This window comes from Aegilops tauschii, chromosome 4 (assembly GCF_002575655.3).
Source record: "Aegilops tauschii subsp. strangulata cultivar AL8/78 chromosome 4, Aet v6.0, whole genome shotgun sequence".
Lineage (NCBI taxonomy): Eukaryota > Viridiplantae > Streptophyta > Magnoliopsida > Poales > Poaceae > Aegilops > Aegilops tauschii.
In genome coordinates this window covers 18331443-18353515 of record NC_053038.3, presented here as the reverse complement: position 1 = coordinate 18353515, position 22073 = coordinate 18331443, and the positions used below count along the sequence as shown (strand labels likewise).

General features: G+C 48.3%; 4 protein-coding genes and 5 non-coding genes across 10 annotated transcripts; 2 read left to right on the top strand and 7 right to left on the bottom strand.

Annotated features, from left to right (window-relative positions):
• Nucleotides 1–28: 28 nt before the first annotated feature.
• LOC109742589 (uncharacterized) lies at nt 29–8813 on the bottom strand. 2 transcript variants are annotated; one of them, XM_020301691.4, is made up of 3 exons: nt 8656–8813; nt 8481–8575; nt 29–597 (listed from the first exon to the last, which is right to left on the bottom strand). In XM_020301691.4, the coding sequence occupies exon 3, from the start codon at nt 576–578 to the stop codon at nt 234–236; it is 345 nt and encodes a 114-aa protein (XP_020157280.1). In that variant the 5' UTR covers nt 579–597; nt 8481–8575; nt 8656–8813; the 3' UTR covers nt 29–233. The 2 variants fall into 2 exon arrangements, with proteins under 2 accessions (XP_020157280.1, XP_020157279.1); XM_020301690.4 differs by lacking the exon at nt 8656–8813 and having other exon boundaries at nt 8481–8610.
• On the bottom strand, nt 1199–1316 carry LOC120963702 (small nucleolar RNA snoR104). The gene has a single exon (XR_005755451.1). It is a non-coding gene; the product is annotated as a small nucleolar RNA snoR104 (small nucleolar RNA).
• LOC120963701 (small nucleolar RNA snoR104) lies at nt 1645–1760 on the bottom strand. The gene has a single exon (XR_005755450.1). It is a non-coding gene; the product is annotated as a small nucleolar RNA snoR104 (small nucleolar RNA).
• LOC120963700 (small nucleolar RNA snoR104) lies at nt 6706–6823 on the bottom strand. The gene has a single exon (XR_005755449.1). It is a non-coding gene; the product is annotated as a small nucleolar RNA snoR104 (small nucleolar RNA).
• LOC120963703 (small nucleolar RNA snoR104) lies at nt 7403–7520 on the bottom strand. The gene has a single exon (XR_005755452.1). It is a non-coding gene; the product is annotated as a small nucleolar RNA snoR104 (small nucleolar RNA).
• LOC120963699 (small nucleolar RNA snoR104) lies at nt 7836–7953 on the bottom strand. Its single transcript, XR_005755448.1, has one exon. It is a non-coding gene; the product is annotated as a small nucleolar RNA snoR104 (small nucleolar RNA).
• LOC109742590 (uncharacterized) lies at nt 8735–11392 on the top strand. The gene is made up of 2 exons (XM_020301693.3): nt 8735–9033; nt 11085–11392. Exons 1-2 carry the CDS (start codon nt 8735–8737, stop codon nt 11092–11094), a joined length of 309 nt encoding a protein of 102 aa, XP_020157282.1. The 3' UTR covers nt 11095–11392.
• Nucleotides 11393–13849: 2457 nt separating this feature from the next.
• Nucleotides 13850–15804, top strand: LOC109742610 (uncharacterized). Its single transcript, XM_020301709.3, has one exon. It carries the CDS (start codon nt 13962–13964, stop codon nt 15588–15590), a length of 1629 nt encoding a protein of 542 aa, XP_020157298.1. The 5' UTR covers nt 13850–13961; the 3' UTR covers nt 15591–15804.
• A 630-nt stretch (nt 15805–16434) lies between these two features.
• LOC109742611 (nucleobase-ascorbate transporter LPE1) lies at nt 16435–19980 on the bottom strand. Its single transcript, XM_020301710.4, has 14 exons — nt 19705–19980; nt 19508–19605; nt 19250–19429; nt 19025–19125; nt 18841–18916; nt 18664–18723; nt 18388–18572; nt 18192–18288; nt 17961–18047; nt 17810–17868; nt 17612–17703; nt 17432–17509; nt 17178–17338; nt 16435–17077 (listed from the first exon to the last, which is right to left on the bottom strand). Exons 1-14 carry the CDS (start codon nt 19796–19798, stop codon nt 16859–16861), a joined length of 1587 nt encoding a protein of 528 aa, XP_020157299.1. The 5' UTR covers nt 19799–19980; the 3' UTR covers nt 16435–16858.
• Between the last annotated feature and the right edge of the window lie 2093 nt (nt 19981–22073).

The following is a 22073-nucleotide window of genomic DNA, read 5'->3' as shown; positions in this document are numbered from 1 at the left end:
CCCGCGACACGTGTCGGAAAACCCCGTGTTCTGAACAGAAACATGTTGATCTGTATTGTGATGCCTGGGCAGTTACAGGTTCGAGAAGTCGAAATCGAGCACAGGGAAGCTAAACTGAAAAACATCATAAGCCTGAAGGCACTATTTATCTGCACTTCACTTCAAGAACAACTGCCATATGTCAGGACTAAACACCAGGTGGAAATCGGCTACTGATGATCAGCTACCACCGTTCACAGCAGCTTCACGCCGGCGGCCATGAGAGAATCGATGACGGCCTTGACCTTGCCATGGTACGTCTGGTCTCTCGACATGGAGACGGACACAGCGGGGATGCCCCTGAACAGCAGGCGCTCACCGAGCAGCTTCCCGATCTTGGCCGCCGCAGCCACGTCCCGCGTCGACTCCATGCTTGGCCTCAGGATCTTCTCCTGAGAGCTCGCTGCGCAGGCGATGGTCGCCGATGGGGTGTGGATGACCTGGGCCGTCACAAAGTTGTTTGTGAAGTGCATCTTCAGAACATAGGGCTTTAGGAACTTGGTGATTGCAGGCGCCCTAGCTGGTGCAGGGATAACCATATCGGGTAGTTAAGCTGACCTGCGTAAGCCAGGAAATAGGAAAAAGGAGTTAGCCAAGAACACATTCAATGTTTCAGAAAACTGCGAATGGTTATCGTGGGTACACAACAACAAAAAAGATACTCTATATGTGTCAGATTCTAAATCCAAGATTGCGTACACATGTATAATGTATCATAGAAAGGTCATCCAAGTTCGATGGTTATGATCAGTTGAATCCAGGGAAGAATTTTACAGTTTTACATCATCATAGTTCATTATTCTTGCAGTAACAATTTCAGCAGTTGAGAAAGTGACAAAGTGATCCAGTAAATAGTAATCAATTCAACTGAAACTTAAGAATTTTAGTATGCAGCATGAAAGTTACTGATATGTTAGCACACAGTATGACATTCAGTAAGAGTCCATAACAGAAAGTTGGTTGGTCCCAGTGTCCCAGTTTCAGCCTTTTCTTCCTAAAGCGTTTAATCAAGATTAACCGCAAACCATTTAAGCAAGTTGACACACTCCAAGGACCAAACTCTGAGGAGAAAATCTGAAAATGATACTACTAAATATGGACATAAGGGAGTTATTAATCCGGGCAAACATTTTTGAAGGAACATCAAAACAAATCCAGCATGGATGTTTTCTCATTTGAGACTTGCAGAACTCCCTAACGACACCACAAGCAGGAAATGAAAATTTTACTTTAGGAAGATTGTATCAGGTAGGCATGTTGTCCTTTGAATGTCACCATTCTTTTCTTCCGTGGTATATATAGTTGGGAGTGACCAAAGTGTTGGAAATTGCTTAAATCAATAAGTATTTTGCTCCTACAGAAATCAGTAAAGATAGAAAAAATTCCGCCAATATATTAAATACCAAAAGGCCCTCATTCAAAGCTAAGACATATTGTGCTGCCATATCCAGGGTTGAATTACAGACTGAACTTGGAAACCCCTTGAGATCACAATGAGTAAACAAGAATTCTTCTACGCAAGATAACAAGCAAGGAATGTTCTCAAGAGACAATAACTGGAAGTTGAGCTAAATCCACCTGTGTGGTCACAAACACTGATGAAGCTGTCTTATTATCATTTGAGACTTGCAGAACTTGCTTAGAATACCACAAGCAGGAAACGACAATTTTACTATAGGAAGATTGTATCAGGTAGGCATGTTGTCCTTTGAATGCCACCATTCTTTTCTTCCGTAGCATATAAACATGGGTGTGGGAAATTGCTTTAATCAAGAAGTTTTACTTCTACAAGATATCAATAAAGACACAAAAAATTCTCACCGGTATATTCAATATCAAAAGGGCCTCAATTAAAGCTAAGACAGGGCTGAATTCCAAACTGAACTGGGAAACCCCTTGAAATTGTTAGAGTTATAATATAAGTCATGTACCCCTTTGTATTTATCCCGTTGTATAAGGGGTTTCCTGCATATGTTCCACACCTGTACATGTATATATATATCAGCCTATGGCCTCATGGGAATACAAGTTGCATATTTCCTAACATGGTATTAGAGCCCTATGTTTTTTTTTTCACACGCCGCAACTCGTGCTCCCGATCCAATCTCCGAGCGGCCGCCATCCTCCTTCTCCGCGCCGTGCTGCTCTCTCCTCATCGAGCGCTCAGGCCGGCTGCTTCCGCCCTCGAGTTCGCCCGCCAACTCGTGCTGCTCGATCCGGCCGGCTCGTCCGCTGGTCTCCGCAATCCCATCCGATCCTCCCGCTGCTGCTTGTCCAGGATTGAACAGCTGCTGCTGTTGCCCAGGACGCCGGCCCCAGCCCATTTTCCAATCTGCCACCAAGCAGAGTCGCCCCTGACTGCTGCTGCTTCGCTCGGGGTCCTGCCCGCACGAGCGGCTCGCCCTCCAGATCCTCTCCGGATCAGGACTCGATCTCGCCCCTGACTGCTGCTGCGGTTCTCGTCCGGACCCTCTGCTGGTTCCCTTCCGTGAAAAAAAAAGAAAGAAAAAAAAAGAACATGGTGTCTCCCGCCTGCTCTGAGGTGATTCCTCGGTGTTTTCAGTGTTTGCTATACCAACCCCGTCTCGCACATGTGCCTTTCTTCAGTGCTTGGTGCTCGTCCGTCTGTGCTATCGTCCCCTGTGGCGACTCTCGCACGTGGTGATTGTCGCTCTACATCGACTCCTCCTGCGACTTTCATCGGTGATTATCGTTCTACACCGGCTCCTCTCACGGCCCCCATCGGATGTGTTGATGCATATGACTATTGACCTGCGTCTTCCTTTGGCGCTTGGGGCTTGTCGGCATGTGCCCTCGTCTCCTTCACCGGCCTCTACGGATGATATTGGTTATGCTATGTCGCCTTCTCTGGCGGCTTCCACAGGTGGTGGTGGGCCTGGTGGCCGCTCCTCTCCCAGTGCTACTGCGTCGTCTACTTCAGCTATGTACTTCACCGAGCAGGAGATTGTGGGACTTCGTGGTCTGCTGACCGCCTCCGGCTCTTCATTGCCGGGTGCATCTACGTCGACCTCTTCAGTTGAGCTCCTGACTGAGCAGGAGATTACACGCCTTCGGTGCTTGCTCGCTGCATGCTCTGGTTCTTCACCGACGTGTTCTGCTGGTTCTGCTACTGACTCCTCTGGCATTGTGAGATCACCTTCAACACAGTCAGGTACATCTCCATGGATTCTTGATACTGGAGCATCTTTTCATATGACTCATGATTCATCCACCTTGTCTTCTATTCATGCTATTGATTCTCCTATTCATGTTCTTACTGCTGATGGTACCTCCCTCCCGGTTAATGGTCGAGGCATTCTTAGCACCTCATCTTTTCATGTTCCTGATGTTGCTCATGTTCCTCGACTTACCATGCAGCTCCTTTCTGGTGGTCAAATTGTTGACTCCGGTTGTCGGGTGATTCTAGACTTTGACTCTTGTTCTGTTCTGGACCGTCTAACTGGTGCTCTCCTTGGTGCTGGCCCCCGACACCGTGACTCTCAGGGTCTCTGGGAGCTTGACTGGCTTCACCTTCCCTCCGCTGCCACCGCCGCCAGTCTTTCCCCCTCTGTTGCCTTGTCTACCAGCTCTTTTCAGCAGTGGCATCATCGCCTTGGTCACTTGTGTGGCTCTCGTCTCTCATCCTTAGTTCGACGTGGTCTTCTTGGATCTGTCTCCGGCGGTGTGTCTTTAGACTGTCAGGGTTGTCGGCTTGGTAAACAGGTCCAGTTACCTTATCCTCATAGCGACACTATGTCTCAGCGTCCTTTTGACCTTGTTCACTCCGATGTCTGGGGTCCAGCTCCATTTGCCTCGAAAGGAGGTCATCGCTACTATATTATTTTTATAGATGATTTCTCTTGATACACCTGGATATATTTTATGTCTTCTCGTAGTGAGGTGTTATCTATCTATAAGCGTTTTGCTGCCATGGTTCACACTCAGTTCTCTACTCCTATTCGTGTTTTCCGTGCTGACTCTGCTGGAGAGTATATCTCCAAGATGTTGCGTGGAGTCCTTGCTGAGCAGGGTACTCTTGCCCAGTTCTCTTGTCCTGGTGCTCATGCTCAGAATGGCGTGTCTGAGCGCAAGCATCGTCACCTTCTTGAGACGGCTCGTGCGATGATGATCGCCGCCTCTCTTCCGCCTCATTTTTGGGCCGAGGCTATCTCCACTTCCGCCTATCTCATCAACCTTCAGCCGCCCGCTGCTTTGCAGGGTGGCGTTCCTTTTGAGCGTCTTTTTGATCGTTCTCCCGATTATTCGACGCTTCGCTTGTTTGGTTGTGTTTGTTATGTTCTTCTTGCCCCTCGCGAACGCACCAAACTGACCGCTCAGTCTGTTGAGTGTGTCTTCTTAGGCTACAGTGATGAGCATAAGGGCTATCGTTGTTGGGATCCTATCGGTCGTCGGATGCGTATCTCTCGAGACGTGACTTTTGATGAGTCTCGTCCCTTCTACCCACGCCCATCTTCCTCGATTTTTTCAGTGGAGGATATCTCGTTCCTCACTTTTCCTGACTCACCTATCACCCCCGTCGCGCCTGTGCCTATTCGTTCCACTCCCTCTGCTTCTCCACCTCTAGTCGATTTGCAGCCACCATCTTCTCCGGTCTCCTCGCCTAGCATGTCACCGGATTCTACACCTTCATCTCCGGTGACTTCTTCGTCACCACCCCCCGATTCTACCTTGGCGATTCCTCCTTCTATTGTTCCATCTTTTCCTCAGCATTACACTCGTCGTTCACGACCTGTGGATGCCTCATTGGATGAGTCGTCCTCTTCCTCTCAGCCTACTTATGGCTTGCGTTCTCGTCCTCGTCCGCCTGTTGATCGCTTTGGATTTCCCACCGCTGGTGCTGCTGTTCTTGAGCCGACTTCTTATCGTCAGGCTATTGTTCATCCTGAATGGCAGTTTGCGATGGCAGAGGAGATTGCTGCTCTTGAACGCACTGGTACCTGGGATCTTGTTTCTCTTCCTCCCGGAGTCCGTCCCATCACTTGTAAGTGGGTCTACAAGGTTAAGACTCGCTCCGATGGTTCTCTTGAGCGTCACAAAGCTCGTCTTGTGGCTCGTGGTTTTCAGCAGGAGCATGGTCGTGATTATGACGAGACTTTTGCTCCTGTGGCCCATATGACCACTGTTCGTACACTTCTTGCCATTGCCTCTGCACGCCACTGGTCTATATCTCAGCTTGATGTTAAGAATGCCTTTCTTAATGGTGAGCTGCGTGAGGAGGTGTACATGCAGCCACCACCTGGGTATTCTGTTCCTGATGGCATGGTATGTCGTCTTCGTCGCTCTCTCTATGGCCTTAAGCAAGCCCCTCGCGCCTGGTTTGAGCGTTTTGCCTCTGTGGTCACTACTGCTGGTTTTTCAGCAAGTGCTCATGATCCAGCATTGTTTATTCACCTTTCTCCTCGTGGTCGGACTCTTCTTCTTCTCTATGTTGATGACATGATCATCACTGGGGATGACCCCGAGTATATTGCCTTTGTAAAGGCCCGTCTTAGTGAGCAGTTTCTTATGTCTGATCTTGGACCTCTTCGCTACTTTCTTGGGATTGAAGTCTCTTCTACCTCTGATGGCTTTTTTATATCCCAGGAAAAGTATATCCAGGATCTTCTTGCTCGTGCTGCTCTTACTGACGAGCGCATTGTTGAGACTCCTATGGAGCTCAATGTTCACCTCCGTGCTACTGATGGTGATCCTCTCCCTGACCCGACGCGTTATCGTCATCTCGTTGGCAGTCTTGTCTATCTAGCTGTCACTCGTCCGGACATCTCTTATCCGGTTCATATTCTGAGTCAGTTTGTCTCTGCTCCCACATCGGTTCACTATAGTCATCTCCTTCGTGTTCTCCAATATCTTCGGGGCACGATCTCTCACCGTCTATTCTTTCCTAGCTCCAGTTCTTTACAGCTTCAGGCCTATTCGGATGCTACGTGGGCTAGTGATCCTTCTGATCGTCGTTCACTTTCTGCTTACTGTGTTTTTCTTGGCGGTTCTCTCATTGCCTGGAAGACGAAGAAACAGATTGCAGTTTCCCGTTCGAGTGCTGAGGCTGAGTTTCGAGCCATGGCTCTTTTGACGGCAGAGGTGACTTGGTTACGGTGGTTACTTCAGGATTTTGGTGTTTCTGTCACTACACCGACTCTGCTCTTATCTGACAGTACAGGTGCTATTAGCATTGCGCGTGATCCTGTGAAGCATGAGCTCACCAAGCATATTGGTGTTGATGCTTTCTATGTGCGCGCTGGTGTGCAGGATCAGGTTATTGCTCTTCAGTATGTGCCTTCCGAGTTACAGTTGGCGGATTTTCTGACGAAGGCCCAGACTAGAGCACAACATGGCTTTTATCTCTCCAAACTCAGTGTTGTTCATCCACCATGAGTTTGAGGGGGGGTGTTAGAGTTATAATATAAGTCATGTACCCCTTTGTATTTATCCCGTTGTATAAGGGGTTTCCTGCATATGTTCCACACCTGTACATGTATATATATCAGCCTATGGCCTCATGGGAATACAAGTTGCATATTTCCTAACAGAAATCACAATCTGTAGGCAAGAACTGTTCTACGCAAGAAAACAAACAAGGAATGTTCTCCTCAAGAAACCATAACTGGAAGTTCAATCAAATCTACTTATGTAGTCACAAACACTGATGAAGCTATCTTGTCACTTGAGACTTGTAGAACTTGCTTACAATATCACAAGCAGGAAATGACAATTTTACTCTAGGAAGACTATATCGGGTAGGCATCTTATCTTTTGGATGCTACCTTTCTTTTTCTTCCATACAATAAACAATTGGGCGTGTGCACAGGACAGGATGCAACTTGCTTCTTCAGAGGATATAAACTTTTCAGGCACATTACGAACACTATCAGGGAAATGTATTCCTTTATATACTTATAAAGCAGAATAATCTCGCATTTGCAAGTCGATGCATTCTATTCAGTTACAACCAACGCCATATAATCGAAGAAAACTTTCAGATCCACAAATAAGCAGTGAAAGCATATATCGGCATTTCACTTCTACACAATGTTTGATAAACTTAATTCAGTTCAGCTTCAAACCAACATATCAGCATTTCACTTCAGCCTTTGGGGGATACACAATTTCCACAAATATATCCGATATCAGAAACCATATATTGGATTAAGACCTACTGCGCTGTATTTGTGAACGAAAATGTTCTAGGATGGGAGTGATTCCAGAACTTGAACTGGAAACCAAGTCCTGACAATATCATAGAAAAATGCTACTGTACAAATGTTTCTCCACAAGAAAATATGGACACAAAGGAATTATTACACCGGACAAACATCTTTGGAAGGAACGTCAAAACAAATCCAGCATGTATATTTTCTCATTTGAGACTTGCAGAACTTCCTAACGAAACCACAAGCAGGAAATGATAATTTCACTTTAGGAAGATTGTATCAGGTAGGCATGTTGTCCTTTGAATGCCACCATTCTTTTCGTCCGTAGCATATAAACTTGGGTGTGGCCAAAGTGTTGGAAATTGCTTTGATCAAGAAGTTTTGCTTCTACAAGAAATCAATAAAGACACAGAAATTCCCACCAGTATATTCAAATATCAAAAGGCCCTCAATTAAAGCCAATACATATTGCACTGACATATCCAGGGCTGAATTTCCAGACTGAACTGGGAAACCCCTCGAGAGTTGAGATCACAATGAGTAAGCAAGAGCTGTTCTACACACGGAAACAAACAAGGAATGTTCTCCTCAAGAAACCATAACTAGAAGTAAACTAAATCCAACTGTGAAGCTGTCTTATCATTTGAGACTTGCGGAACTTGCTTACAATACCACAAGCAGGAAATGACAATTTTACTCTAGGAAGACTGTATCGGGCAGGCATCTTATCTTTTGGATGCTACCTTTCTTTTTCTTCCATGCAATAACCAGTTGGGCATGTGCACAGGGTGCAACTTGCTTCTTCAAAAGACAACATTTTCAGGCACATTACCCACGCTATCAGGTAAATGTATTTATTCCTTTATACACTTGAAGCTGGATAGCCTGACTGCTTGCTTAGGCAATGCATTTTATTCAGTTCAATCAACCCGGAGTAACCGAAGAAACTGGGGAAACGAAATGACTTGTGCAATTGCAGAAAATACATCGGATGTCAGAAACCCTCAATTTGAATTTAAGACCCACTGCGCTGCGCTTATGAACTAAAATGTTACGGATGGGAGTGATTCCAGAACTTGAACTGTTTCTCCACAGTAAAATGTATGTAAAGTGGCACTAAATGGAACTGGGGAGTCCATGGAAAAGAATCGCCCCTGTATGCCACTGGCGTATGAGCAGAGCACACACTACGAATCATCCGAGGATCATGGAACCGGAGCTCCGTCCACAACAGCATGAGATGTCAATCGAGGGAGAGAGAGGATGTCTTACCGTGGATGGGGCAAACGGCGGCGGCGCTCTGCTCCCGTCGGGGCGGGCGGCGGCGGCGGCGGCGGGGAGAGGGGCACAGGCACTGACGTTTCGCCCTACAAGCCAGAAATGCGAATTCAGAGGAGCGCAGGGGTCCAAGTGAAACAAAAACATCGGAAGAAACAGACGGCCGAACCACCGAGAGCGAGGCGTCCCGAATCTCAACGCTCCATTCGGGCCAGCGGCGGCGCGAGGGGAGAAGGAGGGAGCGAGCGATGCAGGCACTGGCGCGGGCGGCGCGGGGGCTCTGGCCGGCGGCGGGGAGGGGGCAGGTGCAGTTGCAGCCGGCGCGGGGGATCGTGGTGCAGGTGAGGGACGGCAACCTGGAGCGCGCGCTGCAGGTGATGGAGCGCAAGATGCGGTCCAGCGGCATCGAGCGGCTCATCAAGCGCCGGACGGAGCACCACGTCAAGAACTCGGAGAAGCGCGTGCTCGCGCGCAAGGCGCTCATGGCGCGCGTCCGCTCCCAGGAGCTCGGCAAGAGCCTCCGCGACATCCTCATCAAGAAGATCAGGTCAGCGCCGCTCCCCCCTTCTCTAGTACAGTACAGCATTCGTGTGCTCTCCAGGTGCTCGACGAAATGCCGGTTGCGGTTTTGGTTGCAAGGACTTGTGGGTTTGGTTCCGCATGGCAGATGTTTGATGAAATGCTTGGGTGGTTAATTACAGGACTGAGAGAACCTGAGATGCAGATGGATTATACTCCGTAATACTGTATTGTGGCTCAGTAGGGGCGACAAATATATGCTTATTACTTTGGAACTACGGGCTGTTGGTCAAATGAACACGGGGAAGATTTTGTGATGGAGTGAATTAGGTTGGCCTCAGATTAGATATCCAGAGACAGTCATGCTTTATTGGGTAATCCCGTCACCGATGTGATGCATATCAGAAACCGAGAAAATTGGAAGTCCATGATCCACAAACTTATAATAATAATCTAGTAAAAGGAATATGGATTTGATCACTTTAATCAACAAAAGATCGTTTTAACCCTTGAATGTTGGCTTCGTTTATAAGTTCGACATTACTTGATATGAAAGTGACTTCATAGATGTTTTGTTAGTTGACATAGTTAACCTCTGATATTTAACCCTTGAATTCTGGCTTAATTTGTAAGTCCCCTTTGTTTGTTTGCATCAAATGTTGAGTATATGGCATAAACCTCTGATATTTCACTGAAAGTGTTAAATCAACTCTATAGAATTCATCCGGTCATGAGGTGCAATGCAAATGTAGAATGTGATAGTATATGCTAATGAAGTAATGAGTGATGAACCATATCAATTGTCAAGGACGGACATGTGAACCAGTATGAACTGTCCCATTTCCTTATGACAGCATCAGCATACTGAATCGCATAGTGCACATTTACTTGAGTTGTATGAGACATGTATAATCTAAATTCTGCTGGGTTGCCATTTCTCATTTACTATCATTTCAGAGAATACATGCTAAACAAAGTAAAGCTAATATCCTGGTAAAATTGGAAAAACAAATCTAACACTGCACTGTCCTATTTTGGCACCAAGGAGATTAATTTAAGTAGATTGGATGTAATAACGTATTATATTATGGGACGGAGGGAGTACTTTTCAAAACCAATTCCCGCAATCAACTGCACTAACTGAAAAGACTAGCTGAACTAGTCCATGCCAACTTTCTGCTTAGCACCTTTGCCTTGCAACTACATTGCTTCCTGATCAAGCAGTTGGGTCATGGATGGTACAATTTAAATTGTTACTCCTAGGATTGCCTTGAGGTTGTAACTGCGGTAAGTTAGAGGATATAGCTAGTGCAGCATATATACGTCGAGTTACTCGATGAACTAAATCGGCGGAGAATCCCGAATGGAAACGGTAAAGATTGAAATATAGGTCACACACTGACAGTAGTACACAGGACAGATATGATACAGTAACATTATCTGTTTGCTTACAGTTGGGTTAGTTTCTAGAGCTTTCACATCTGTATTCACATTATTGTGGCTATTGGTTATTCATATCTGATGCATCATCATGGAAAAGTTTATGACACATGTTACTGCACTGATCACATGCTTGAGATAATTAGAGAATGGAGGCAAATAATTCATTTTCATACCCATTGATGACAATATTACCACACAGGTGCAATCATTATACTGCAATGTTGTATATATGTTGTTAGGTCTGTACTAGCTCAGATTGGGGGCACCGTGCTAAGGCTCCATATCTCTGTCAGATACGTAATACTTACTGTATTGGGCATGAGGAGTAATGGGCAAACCGCTAGCATTTACTGATATAGAAAGTCGAGTATGTTGAGCAGACTAATTTCTTACAAGGCATATCATTTATGTGATTAGCACATCACATCAGAGTGAGAACTCATTTCATTTCAGTGGGAGGTACTTACTGTATACTGTTTTTGTGATACTGTTTGCACTTTGCGCAAACTATGTCTGCAAGAGCTTTTAATGGGGCCTCTAGTCTAAAGCACATACTCATGGAGCCTAATTCAGTATTATGTATGTATGAATTACATTTTTTCTATCTGTTTACCGAAGAGTGTTTACTTTGTGCAGGGGTCAGTAAGGGCATCTCTCAGGGGGCAGCATTTCAGCAACATTCGACGGTACTACAGGGGGGTTACAACGCCATTCCTCATGGGTGCTCCATGTTGAACATGTAATCAATCTCCGTGGTGGGATGTAGTAACTGAACTGATGATGTTTTTTTTAACTATAGATCTGTTTACAGCAGGTTGATAATAACTCACCTGCGTGCCAAGAATCTTTTCACGTCTTGGATCATAGGCAAGGTTATGATAAATTGTTTGTTGAGGAATTTTTATGGTACACCTTAGTAATGTACTGTTCTTGGTGTCTCTGAATCTGCTAATTCAGGCCTTGTGTTGCTGATGGAATGATGACCATATGCAAACAGTATGGGTCCACCCTTTGCTAGCCTTTTCCAATATTACTTCTCAAGAACGCAAGCCGTTGTTTTACAATCCTGTCAAGTTGTTTCATATTATGTTGTTCTTCTCCAACTCCAACAGATCATGGTAACTTCAGGAGACGCAGGGCCGACGCTAAGTAATTGGGACATTTAAAAAAGTGAATATATGGATTGACCAAGCGAAACATCCTATTATGTGAACCACGACTCTTTTCACCCACTTATGTTCTCTCTACCGACCACCATGCTCTTCTCATCAAGTGGCCTTCTCCCCCCTCGCTCTAGAAAAAGACGTGTTGTGTCTTCCACACCCCTTTGGTTTGCCATTGCTTCGCTCCTTCATCACCCCCTCCACTTTACTCGCTCCCTCCTCATCTATAACTCGCACAAATAACCGCATTAGTTACTACTCCCTCCGTAAACTAATATAAGAGCGTTTAGAATACTACTTTAGTATTCTAAGCGCTCTTATATTAGTTTACGGAAGGACGGATGGTGGTGCACTGAGCTCTTCACCCCATGAGATATGTGCGGCGAAGACGGGCGTTCTTCGTCCCCTCACCTCAAACCAATATTCGAATAAAAACCTCGAAGGCCATGCGGCTTTACTATCAGCTGCGCGTCGTGGAAGGGAAGCCCGGCGATAGGATCTGCCTTCGGTGTCATGGAAAGCTCTTCTGTTGGATAAGCATCAACTACTCATGGCGCTTTTGTCGTATCACGATGAACCTTTTGGCATTGCGGATGATCACAAAGAAATTATCCTTTTTGCTAGGAAAACACTTAGATAAGAATGAGAAGAAGAAAAATCATTGTTATCTCTTTTCTTATATGCTAAAATGGAAAAAGTAATGAACAATAGTACATCAATCATTTTGTTGTATGAGAATGACCTACACCACAACCTTGATCATGGATTCATGGGTATGCTCAGACTTGGCATAAATTGGTGGGAAGTTGTCAAGTACGTTTGTAAACCCCGCCTACATTCAAAATAAGTTTTAAATATAACAAATGCAATTCCCCTTGAATATAGTCACATAAGACGCCACATGTTCGGTGCCACTAGCCAATGACTTGTCAAGCTGGCATCACAAGCCAAATAAACTCACATATTCGACACCACTAGCCACACATTTGTCACACTGGCTTTGCAAGCCATGAAACGATGACAGAAACCATCACCGTCAAGTGCGGCCACACATCTTGTTCATGTGATGCAACAGACTATGCATGGTATGATAACCAACTCATCCTCATCACACAGTTGGCAGGGCACGTACCTTTTGCCGACTTGGCTGTAGGAAGGGCGGTATTGCCTAGCTATGAAGCACTTTAAGTGGAGAGAACCACGGGACCGAAGAAGAAGTTCTTAGATGATGGGGTAAGTGACATGTGATGACCCAACATGAATACATGGTTTCCTCGGACCCGTGACTCCATGGCCAGTCATGAAAATGTGAAAACAGGACGATGGCATGACGACACAACTGGGTCTATGACGAAACATCTACCCAACCACTATGCGTTCACACGGCTGCCTCGTAGCCCCAAAGGGGCTCCACCTTCGTCGTTTTGTGGTAGCAACATTCAACAAAGCCGGGGGAGAGGGGCGCAGTTGCGCACGGGAACTAGATAGAGGGATATAACAACCAAGGGCGATGACGGCTGGCGGGAGGGTGAGCCATCATGGCTGGACCAAGGACTGTGGCAGATCAAGGGCCGCTGCATGGAAACGGAACGCGGTCATTGATTGCTCTTGGTTGAAAAACCATGTTGTGACGGTAAATACAAACCGATGCATGCACGGACCAGCTAGGGAGAGGGGATGCCCGTTCGTTGGATCTGGGAGCGGTTTTCCTATACGACTGCCATTTAGAAAAGGCATCAATCAAACAGGCGCCTTTATTGCACGTTGCAAGCTCACTGGGTTTTATAAAAGCCCGCGAATCCGGTATCTTAGGGTTAACGAAGAGGGACGAGGATGAGGAGTGAAACCATGAGTAGACCACCACCATCGGTTTCCTAAATACCCCCTCCGTCTGTAAATATAAATCCTTTTATAGAGATTTTAATATGAATTACATACGGAGCAAAATGAATGAATCTACACTCTAAACTATGTCTACATACATTCGTATGTAGCTGATTTTGAAATCTCAAAAAAAACTTGTACTCATGCCTGAATCTTCTTGTGGGGTTGACTGAACTTTCTGAACGGAGGGAGTAGTAAATACCATGGTCCATGGCACAAGCCAAAGCTACCATGTGTCCCATGCCTGAATCTTCTTGTGGGGTTGACTGAACTTTCTGAAGCCGGTGCAGCAGGCCCACAGTTTCAACGCTACAAAACCACACGGGTCACGGGTGGTGGGGCGACGCGACGGGAATATTTTATTTCCCTTCCTCACCGAGGAGAACCAGGAAAAAAATTTAGTGCTAGCTCCAACCAGTAACGCCAGTCCTTTCTTCCCCTTGCGGCGATCGCCGGAGAGGAGAGGATGGACGCGGCGGCGCCGTCGCGGCGCGCGGGGGCGAGGCGGGACAGGCCCCTCATCCCGCCCAACTACGTCAGCCTCCGGGACCTCCAGGAGCTCCGCCTCAAGGAGCAGGCGGAGCGGCGGCGGCGCCAGGAGGAGGAGGAGGCCGCCGCCAGGAGGGAGGCCGAGCAGGAGGAGGAGGAGCGGCGGCTGCGGAAGGAGGCGGAGGCGGAGGCCGCCGCGAGGAGGGCCAAGGAGGAGGAGGCCGCCGCGGCGAGGAGGGTTAGGGATGCGGCGGCGGCGGCGGAGGTGAAGGGCACCTCCTCGTCGCGCGCCCCCTTCAGGTATAATGAGAGGCCCCGCGGAGGGCCGCGCGTGGTGGTCGTGGCGCATCGCCCGCCGCCGCCGCCGCGCGGGGAGGGTTCGGCCCTGAATAGTGGTGGCGCCGCGGGAGGCAGCAAGGAGCCGGGCGGCGACGCGGCCGATGGAACCCTAGGCGGCGGAGGCAGGGCGCGGGATGAGGGGAAGGGGAAGGCCTCCGCGGTTTTGATTGCCGGCGACCCAGCCGAGATTGCTACCGGCGTCAAGCCGGGGGAGAAGAGCAATGGGGAGGCCTCTGGATGTCAGGGCATGGCATTGGGGACGAGTGGCGTGCCAGGCGAGCTGGCCGAGGTGGACACTGCTTCATACCGAGGCGGCGTCAAGCCCAGGTACAAGCACAAGGGGAAGAAGGGTTTCGATGGCCGGAGCACAGAAACAGCCATGACCGGCTCATTGGTTGAGGCGGTAAAGGCATCGCCACCGCAAGTCGTCGATTCGGAGAACAAGGGGGAGGCTGGATCGAGTAATCAGAGCACTGGAAAAGCTTCGGCAAGCTCACAGGGCGAGGCAGCTGAGGATTCACCACTGCAGGGAGTCAAGTCGGTTAACAAGTGGAAGAAGAAGAATAAACCCTCAGGAGGAAGGCAGGCGGGCGCAGCACCGAGCGGTGATTGGCCGAACGGGAGGAGGGACCAACCCCGTCCACCCGCTGAGGGCAGCCGCGGTCGGAGGAATGGTGATGGTCAAGGAACCATCTGGGAAGTAAAATCCGATGGACTTGGGGGAAAGCAGCCGGAGGTGGAGGGGAAGGTCTACTCGCATCCGCCTACTGAGAGCAGCAGCAACAGAAGGAGGGGCAGTGGTCAAGAAATGATCAGGGAGGCAAAATTTGAGGACTTTGGGGAGAAGGAGCCGGTGGTTGAAATGAGGGCGCAGCCACATCCGGCTGCTGACAGCAGTAGCTATCCAACAAGTAGCCGTGATCAAGGAATGAACAGGAAGGTCAAATCTGAGGACTTTGGGGAGAAGCAGGCGGTGGCCAAGATGAGAGCGCAGCCGCATCCGGCTGCTGATAGCAGTATCAATCAAAGGAGCAGCAGTGGTCAAGAGATGAACCAGGAGGCAAATTCCATTGGCTTAGAGAAGCAGCCAGTTGTGGAGATGAGAGCCGCAGCCCAGCAGAAGCCATGTGATGCGAGGATCTCCCATGGGCGGCGGTGCCATGGTGGTCACAGCCGAGCGAATGGCGCCGCAAGGCAGCAGGGCAGCATCTGGGTGCCCAAGGCTGCTGCTGTCCCAGTCCGCACCGAAGTCGGAAACATTCCGTAGACAGGAAGTATATATAGTAGTAATATGTGGTAACATGTGCCAGTGAAGGTGCTAAATCCTATCTATAAGTAGAATATAGGTGTTCATGTAGGGTTGGCAGGCTTTGAGATTGCCAAATTGGTTTGCCGGGCTTTAGATTGGTTTTGGGGTAATAAACATTGTAATCCCTGTAGATTCCTGCTGTAATTAAATTGTTGTTATTTTTTGGTGGGAATTTGCCAAGATCCTTGCTTTCCAAACATATTGCATTAGCAAAAAAGCTTGGCATTGCAGGTGAGGATGGTGAATTAGAATTAACTTGTATCTGCAATAAATTCACTGGTCATTGTGAAAATTACCGACTGATGCACAATTCAGCCGTGAAAGAACCGAAGCCTGTTTCCTCTCAATTCCTCATGTTACTGAGTGAATGGCGCCGCAAGGCAGCACTGCGGCGTCTGGGTGCCCACTGCTGTCCCAGTCCGCACCGAAGTCGGAAACATTCCGTAGACAGGAAGTATATATAGTAGTAATATGTGGTAACATGTGCCAGTGGTTGATTTTCAAGTAATGAAGGTGCTAGCTCTTATTTATAAATATTTAGTGCAAAGGTGTCCATGTAGGGTTTGCGGGCTTTGAGATTGCCAAATTGGTTTGCTGAACTTAGCTATTGCCAGATTGGTTTTAGAGTAATATTGTAACCTCTGTAAATTCCTGCTGCAATTAAATCATCATCATTTTTTTGTGAAACTGGCACAAAATTCTTGGGTTCCAAACAGATCGCATAAACAAAAAGGCATGGAATTGCAGATGAGGATGGTGAACTAGAATTAACTTGTATGTGCAATGCATTTCACTGATCGTTGTGAAAATTTACTGACTGATGCATGTTTCCTCAATTCAATTCCTCATGAAACATATACATTCTGCTGTTTCTGGTTTACTAACTGATGCCTGTTTCCTCAATCCAATTCCTCATGGAAGGTATACATCTGCTGTTGCCAGTCAGCGATAAAATCAAGCTACAAGGTGTTTGTGTTCTGCTATTTCAAATCAGAGACAAGACAAAAGCAAAAGGGTTAAACTGGTGTAGAAGCATTGCTAGCTCCCCTTGGTTGATATGACAGTATCCTCATCCGAATATCACAGTGAGTATGCTACATTTCTCATCCAAAATGTTTTGCATGCTAGAATCAAAACATCACATATTGCTTCATATACTGACGATCCCCTGAATCACCGTCTAATTTCTACTTCCCCACCGCTTCATCCTCGCACTGTTACCTCTCCTAGAGCGAGGGGAAGTACCTGCTCATACCATACGGTAGAGCGTAGAACTCCTCGCTTCTGCCGTCATGCCTGTAGGACTTGAATTTCTCCAACCACAGCCAGCCCCTGTCCCTCCTCACATGGGGTTCCCAGTAGAGGTGTGTGCAATCGAGAAGGTAGGCAAGTATGGCAGCAACAGTCGCGGGCGAGGAGAATATCACGTTGACAATGACATTGAACTGAAATTTCAATGAACAAGATACGGTTTAGGTAATGATCAGTGTGAAAGTTATACTTATAATAACTAGGTTGTGTCACCCTGTAGTTTTGTCTACATACCGCCAGTGAACGTGTGTGAGCTGGTCCGAAGCCGTAGAATGTCTCAAACTCCCGGAAGTACTGTGGTATGGATAGCCCCAGGAACAAGGAGATGCCGAGTATGAACTTGCTTCTCCGGGTGTTAAGATTGCAGTATTGAAGGAAGCAGAGGCCTGCAGCAGCTGTTTCAGGCAGAAAACAAGATCACAAAAATGTTATGAACATTCGAGGATTTGATTCTATAGAACTCTGGTGGATTGGTATGTAATGCTCACCTGAATAAGCAAAGAGAACACAGTAAAGTGCAGAGAAAATCGGCAACGGAATAGATGCAAGAATTGCCCCAAATTTTCCTGTTGATTGTTAAGCCATGTCAGCCAAATGAAGTCGCGAACTGTAAATGGTGATCGCTGATCACTGATAGTGCTGAAAGATTCAGATAATAGGATCACTACCAAACAGCGAGAAGAAGATCATGAACAAAGCGGAAATCTTGATGACCCGTCTGCTTCCAACTCGTGTCAAGGCCAGTAGACCGCAGTTCTCACTACACGATCAAACAAGGAAAATCTGTTAGATACTTCAATTTAGGTGATTTCTGAGCAGTGGTTCTCAGCAGACTGGAGTACAGAGTTAGATGTAGAGCTCATTACACTGAAGCTGCTGTGCCAGTCAACGTACCGCACATCCCATCTAGTATGATAGATATACCCTGATAGTTTGGAAGTTGCTTGGCAGTGAGTGTGCTGGCAGCAAAATATTCATGAGAAGATTCAAGCATTTACTTTTGTGTTATTCAAGTACCTGCCAGCCAATTCCACGGGCAAAAACTGAAGGCGGGACGAATGTCGCGCCTGCGTATCTTGACACTGCGATTAGGGTGCCGGTAGACTGAAAGCAGAATTGTTCATCATACTAAACCCAATAACTCCACATGTTTATATTTCTACCTAATGCTACTCTGTTTTGCAGAATTGCAACAATCCGGTGCAGTCCCAGTTCAACTGAAGTGCAGCACTGAAGATGCGTGCATACCTCAATAAGCGACGCGAAGGAAGCGGCCATCATGGCGAAGCAGTCCTGCGCGCAGAAGATGGGGTATCCCCACTGGAACGGGTAAGGGAACCTGACCCTGTTCATGGCAGAAGCAACACGAGGCATATGTCTGTCAGTGAACCGCTCCAGGGAGCAACAAAACTAGGCAGTAAGGGTTCAGAGTCAGAGGCCATACCAGGGGGCGGCATGGATGAGGCCGGAGCGGTCGGTGCGGCAGCTGAACTGCGTCACGGGGTTCCTCTCGTCGTATGCGCCGGCCGCCGTCAGTATCTCGGCGAAGATCCACACGATGATCACCGTCACCAGCACCGCGCACCGGCCGAACACGAAGCTCCCTCTGGCGAAGTAATGGGACGCGTACTGCAAGGGCAAAAGAAGAGAAGGAGGTCAGGAAATGAATTCTCAGTTACAAATCTAGTCTGGAGAAAAACAGACCGATTTCGCCTGATACCTCTGAGAATATTAAGAGCAGAACGAGCGTCGGGAGGCCGATCTCGATGCATTTGGCGACCTGCAGGACAGCCAATGTGTTGTGACAGAACTCAGAGACTGAATCAAGAGGGGAACAATCCAAACAAAAAGCAGCAGCGAGTGGCAACAATCATGGCATCAAGAGCTCCTGTCTTACCCCTGGGAAGGCGAAGTAGAAGAGGCCGAGCGCGGAGAGCGTGACGAAGGGGACAGCGGCGAGGGGGCTCAGGAACCTGGCACGGGAAGCACAAGCAGCGTCAGTGCAACAAGTAACAGAGAGAAGGGATTGCCGGGATCGGAGACGGCAGCGTGAGGGAGGGAGCGAGGAATCGTCGGACAACCTTATGAAGACCCTCCATATGCCGAAGAAGCCGATGACGGCCTGGAAGACGCCGGCGATGATGAGCGCGCCCTGGAGCGACCGCATGGTGTACACGAACCTCTGAAAGAAAACAGCATCGGTCGATCAGTCAGTCGTACCAGCCGCCAACTGCTGCAGTGCCAGTGGAGGACCAGGACAGGAGGGGACAGAGCAGCAGGGAGAAGTGCAGAAACGCGGGCCGGACCTCGAAGGGGGCGCCGATGAAGAGGATGTAGCGCGGGCTGATGATGATGGCGACGGCGGCGTAGATGTAGGTGAAGGAGCCGCCCATGACGGCGGGGAGCCGCGTGCCGAAGTGCACCTGCAGGAGCGTGTTGATGCCGGCGAGGAAGAGGATGGTCTGGATCACGACCGCCTTCTCCTCCTGCAATGCGCACGACAATGGTCACGACGAGGAGCACATATATACGAGAAAACGGAAGGAAAGAAAGATGAGGCTCACATGGCCGCCCCCCATGATGGGGACGAGGATGGTGGCGATGATGACGGTGGTGCCGAGCATGACCAGGTAGTGCTGGAACGCCACGACCACCGTGGTGACTGCGGCAAAGGAGGAGAAGCAGAGACGTCAGTCAGAGCTCGGAACCACTGGTGAACCGGCCTACCGGCTAGCTGCGGATGAGTGGCGAGGGCACGCACTCCATGGCGGCGGACTGGTGATGCAGTAGTCGAGCTCGGCGAACTGCTCCCTGCAGGGGTGCGGCACCAGGTCCTCCGCCTTGACGGGCGACATGGCCGGCCGGCAGGCGAGGAGGGGAAGGCGAAGGGGGCGGGCCGGGGTCAGTTTGCAGCGCAGTGAAGCGGCTGATGATGGTGGAAGAAACGCATGCTCGCCTCCATTTATGTAGCCGGTGGTCTCTCCCGCTTCCTCTGTCCGTGCGTGCGTGCGTGCGTTTCGTCATCCGTTTCTACCGCATTCAGGTCCTAATCCAGGGTTGCGCTTTACCACGTCTCTGTCGGTGGATGAGCCGCCTGTTCTCTTCTGTTCTCTTTTGTGTGTTTGGCTTGGCTTGGTTTGGTTTTTTCTAGTTTTCAAAATTTACCAGTTACTTTCAAACCTTGGAATTGTACGAACTGTAGTACGTATTTTTTAGTACGAACGATGCCCTGCGCGCCCTCTTCCTCACACACCGCTAGAGGCCTGCATGCTGTATAAATAAAGAGTTATAAATTGCCATGGAAACCTGCCATGTGTTCAGTAGTTGTCATGCTGGTAGAAGAAAATTGCCATGCCATGACGAAAAGAGATTCGCCATGATACCACAGGGTAAGTCCATACGCATGTTCAGGAATTGCAATGCTAGTACATCATAAAGAAATGTCATGGTACGCGGAGAAGTTGCCACACATTTTTTCCCCTGTAATTGCCATGCAATGCAGACTAGTTGTCGTGCTCTGGATTTTTGTTCGCTCCGTTTGGGTCGTTCGCTCTAGGAGGCCCAAACGAGCGAAAAATACGCCCACGATGCAGCCTAGAGCATCCGTCCGGACGATCCCTCCCAGAGCACGTTCGCTATATAATATTTTGCAAAAAAAAAAGGAAGAAAAGATATACTTGCATCAAGAGAGTTTCATCAGCCGTTGACCCTCGGTCGATCGAAGCCGTTAACCAGATGGGGCCAGGCGCAGTTTGGAGAGACGAGGACAAGACTGGGTGGCTTTTAGGTAGGAAAAATATTCAGGTCCAGCCATCATCCCGTTACGTACCCTCCCCGCTTTGCTTTCCCACGTTGTTAGATGGGGTTGGCGAACTAGCTAGCTTGGGTCTGGTGTGCAGTCCCAACTCCCACTCTACTTCCACATGCATCACGGTTGCTTCCGGCGGCCGGCCGTGCGCCTGTCCATGTCTCGTCTCCGTCACCGGCCGATGGATGCATGCATACACACCTCGTAACTGTGTATTTTATGTGGTGTATAGTTGGAGTTGGAATGGTGGTTCTGGGGTTGCAGCGACCGGATAAAGGACGCGTTATGTGGACGCTACGAGTGGGTGGTGGACAACAAGACAGTACGGTTTTTTTTTTTTTGAGACAATAGCAAAGCTTTATTGATCCGTCACATAGTTTACATGGACGAAATGAAGATCCCCAGGGTGGCCCAACCAAACATGGCGACCAAGCCCCAGTTTTAGTGCATGCTTTGCTAGATTGTGAGCTTCGACGTTCGAGCTCCTAAATTCATGAACAAAATTACACGAAGTAAAACTAGTAGAGTACTTTAGTATTTCATGTATAATAGCCCCATAACCAGCCCCGCTTCTTCTCTTAAGAACATCTATCACCACTGAGCAATCGGAAGCCATATATATAGTTTGTATGTTTAGATCCTCTGCCAATGCCAGGGCCTCCACATGTATAGACAGTACGTAGGAGTGTGACACAAACTGATCGATCGAGACGAGACGGCATGGGATTAGTTGGGTAGACAGTGGTGGCAAATTTGACAAATTTGACCTATAGACAAAATCAAATCACAGAATGAACTATCCGTGAAACTATTTCACGCGGCTGACCTTTTTGTGTGACGCCCGACACGAAGGCGCCACACTACATTGTGCAACGCCTCACAGATATGCGCTACACGGCCAGCGTCGCACCCGTGTGATCAGAAAATTACTAAGTCAGTGTGTAGCGCCTGAGAGCTAGGTGCCATACTATACAGTGTAGCGCCTAGCTCCCAGGCGTTGCACTAGTGCAGCGCCTAGCTCCCAGGCGTTGCACTAGTGCAGCGCCTGAGAGCTAGGCGCCACGGGTCAGCCGCGTGAAATAGTTTCACGGACAGTTCATTATGTGATTTGATTTCGTCTATAGGTCAAATTTGTCAAATTTGCCGACAGTGGCTGGCTGCAGCGCCGATGGATGCCGTCGTCGCTATCCGTTTGTTTCTTAAAAAGGCAAAATTCTGGGCTCTAGCCAGCCAGTACTGTAGACTAATATAAGATCTTATTATAAGAGAGTAGTGAGAGCATTTCCAGCCGTTGGCCCCCCAGGGGCGCCTAAAATCGCCGC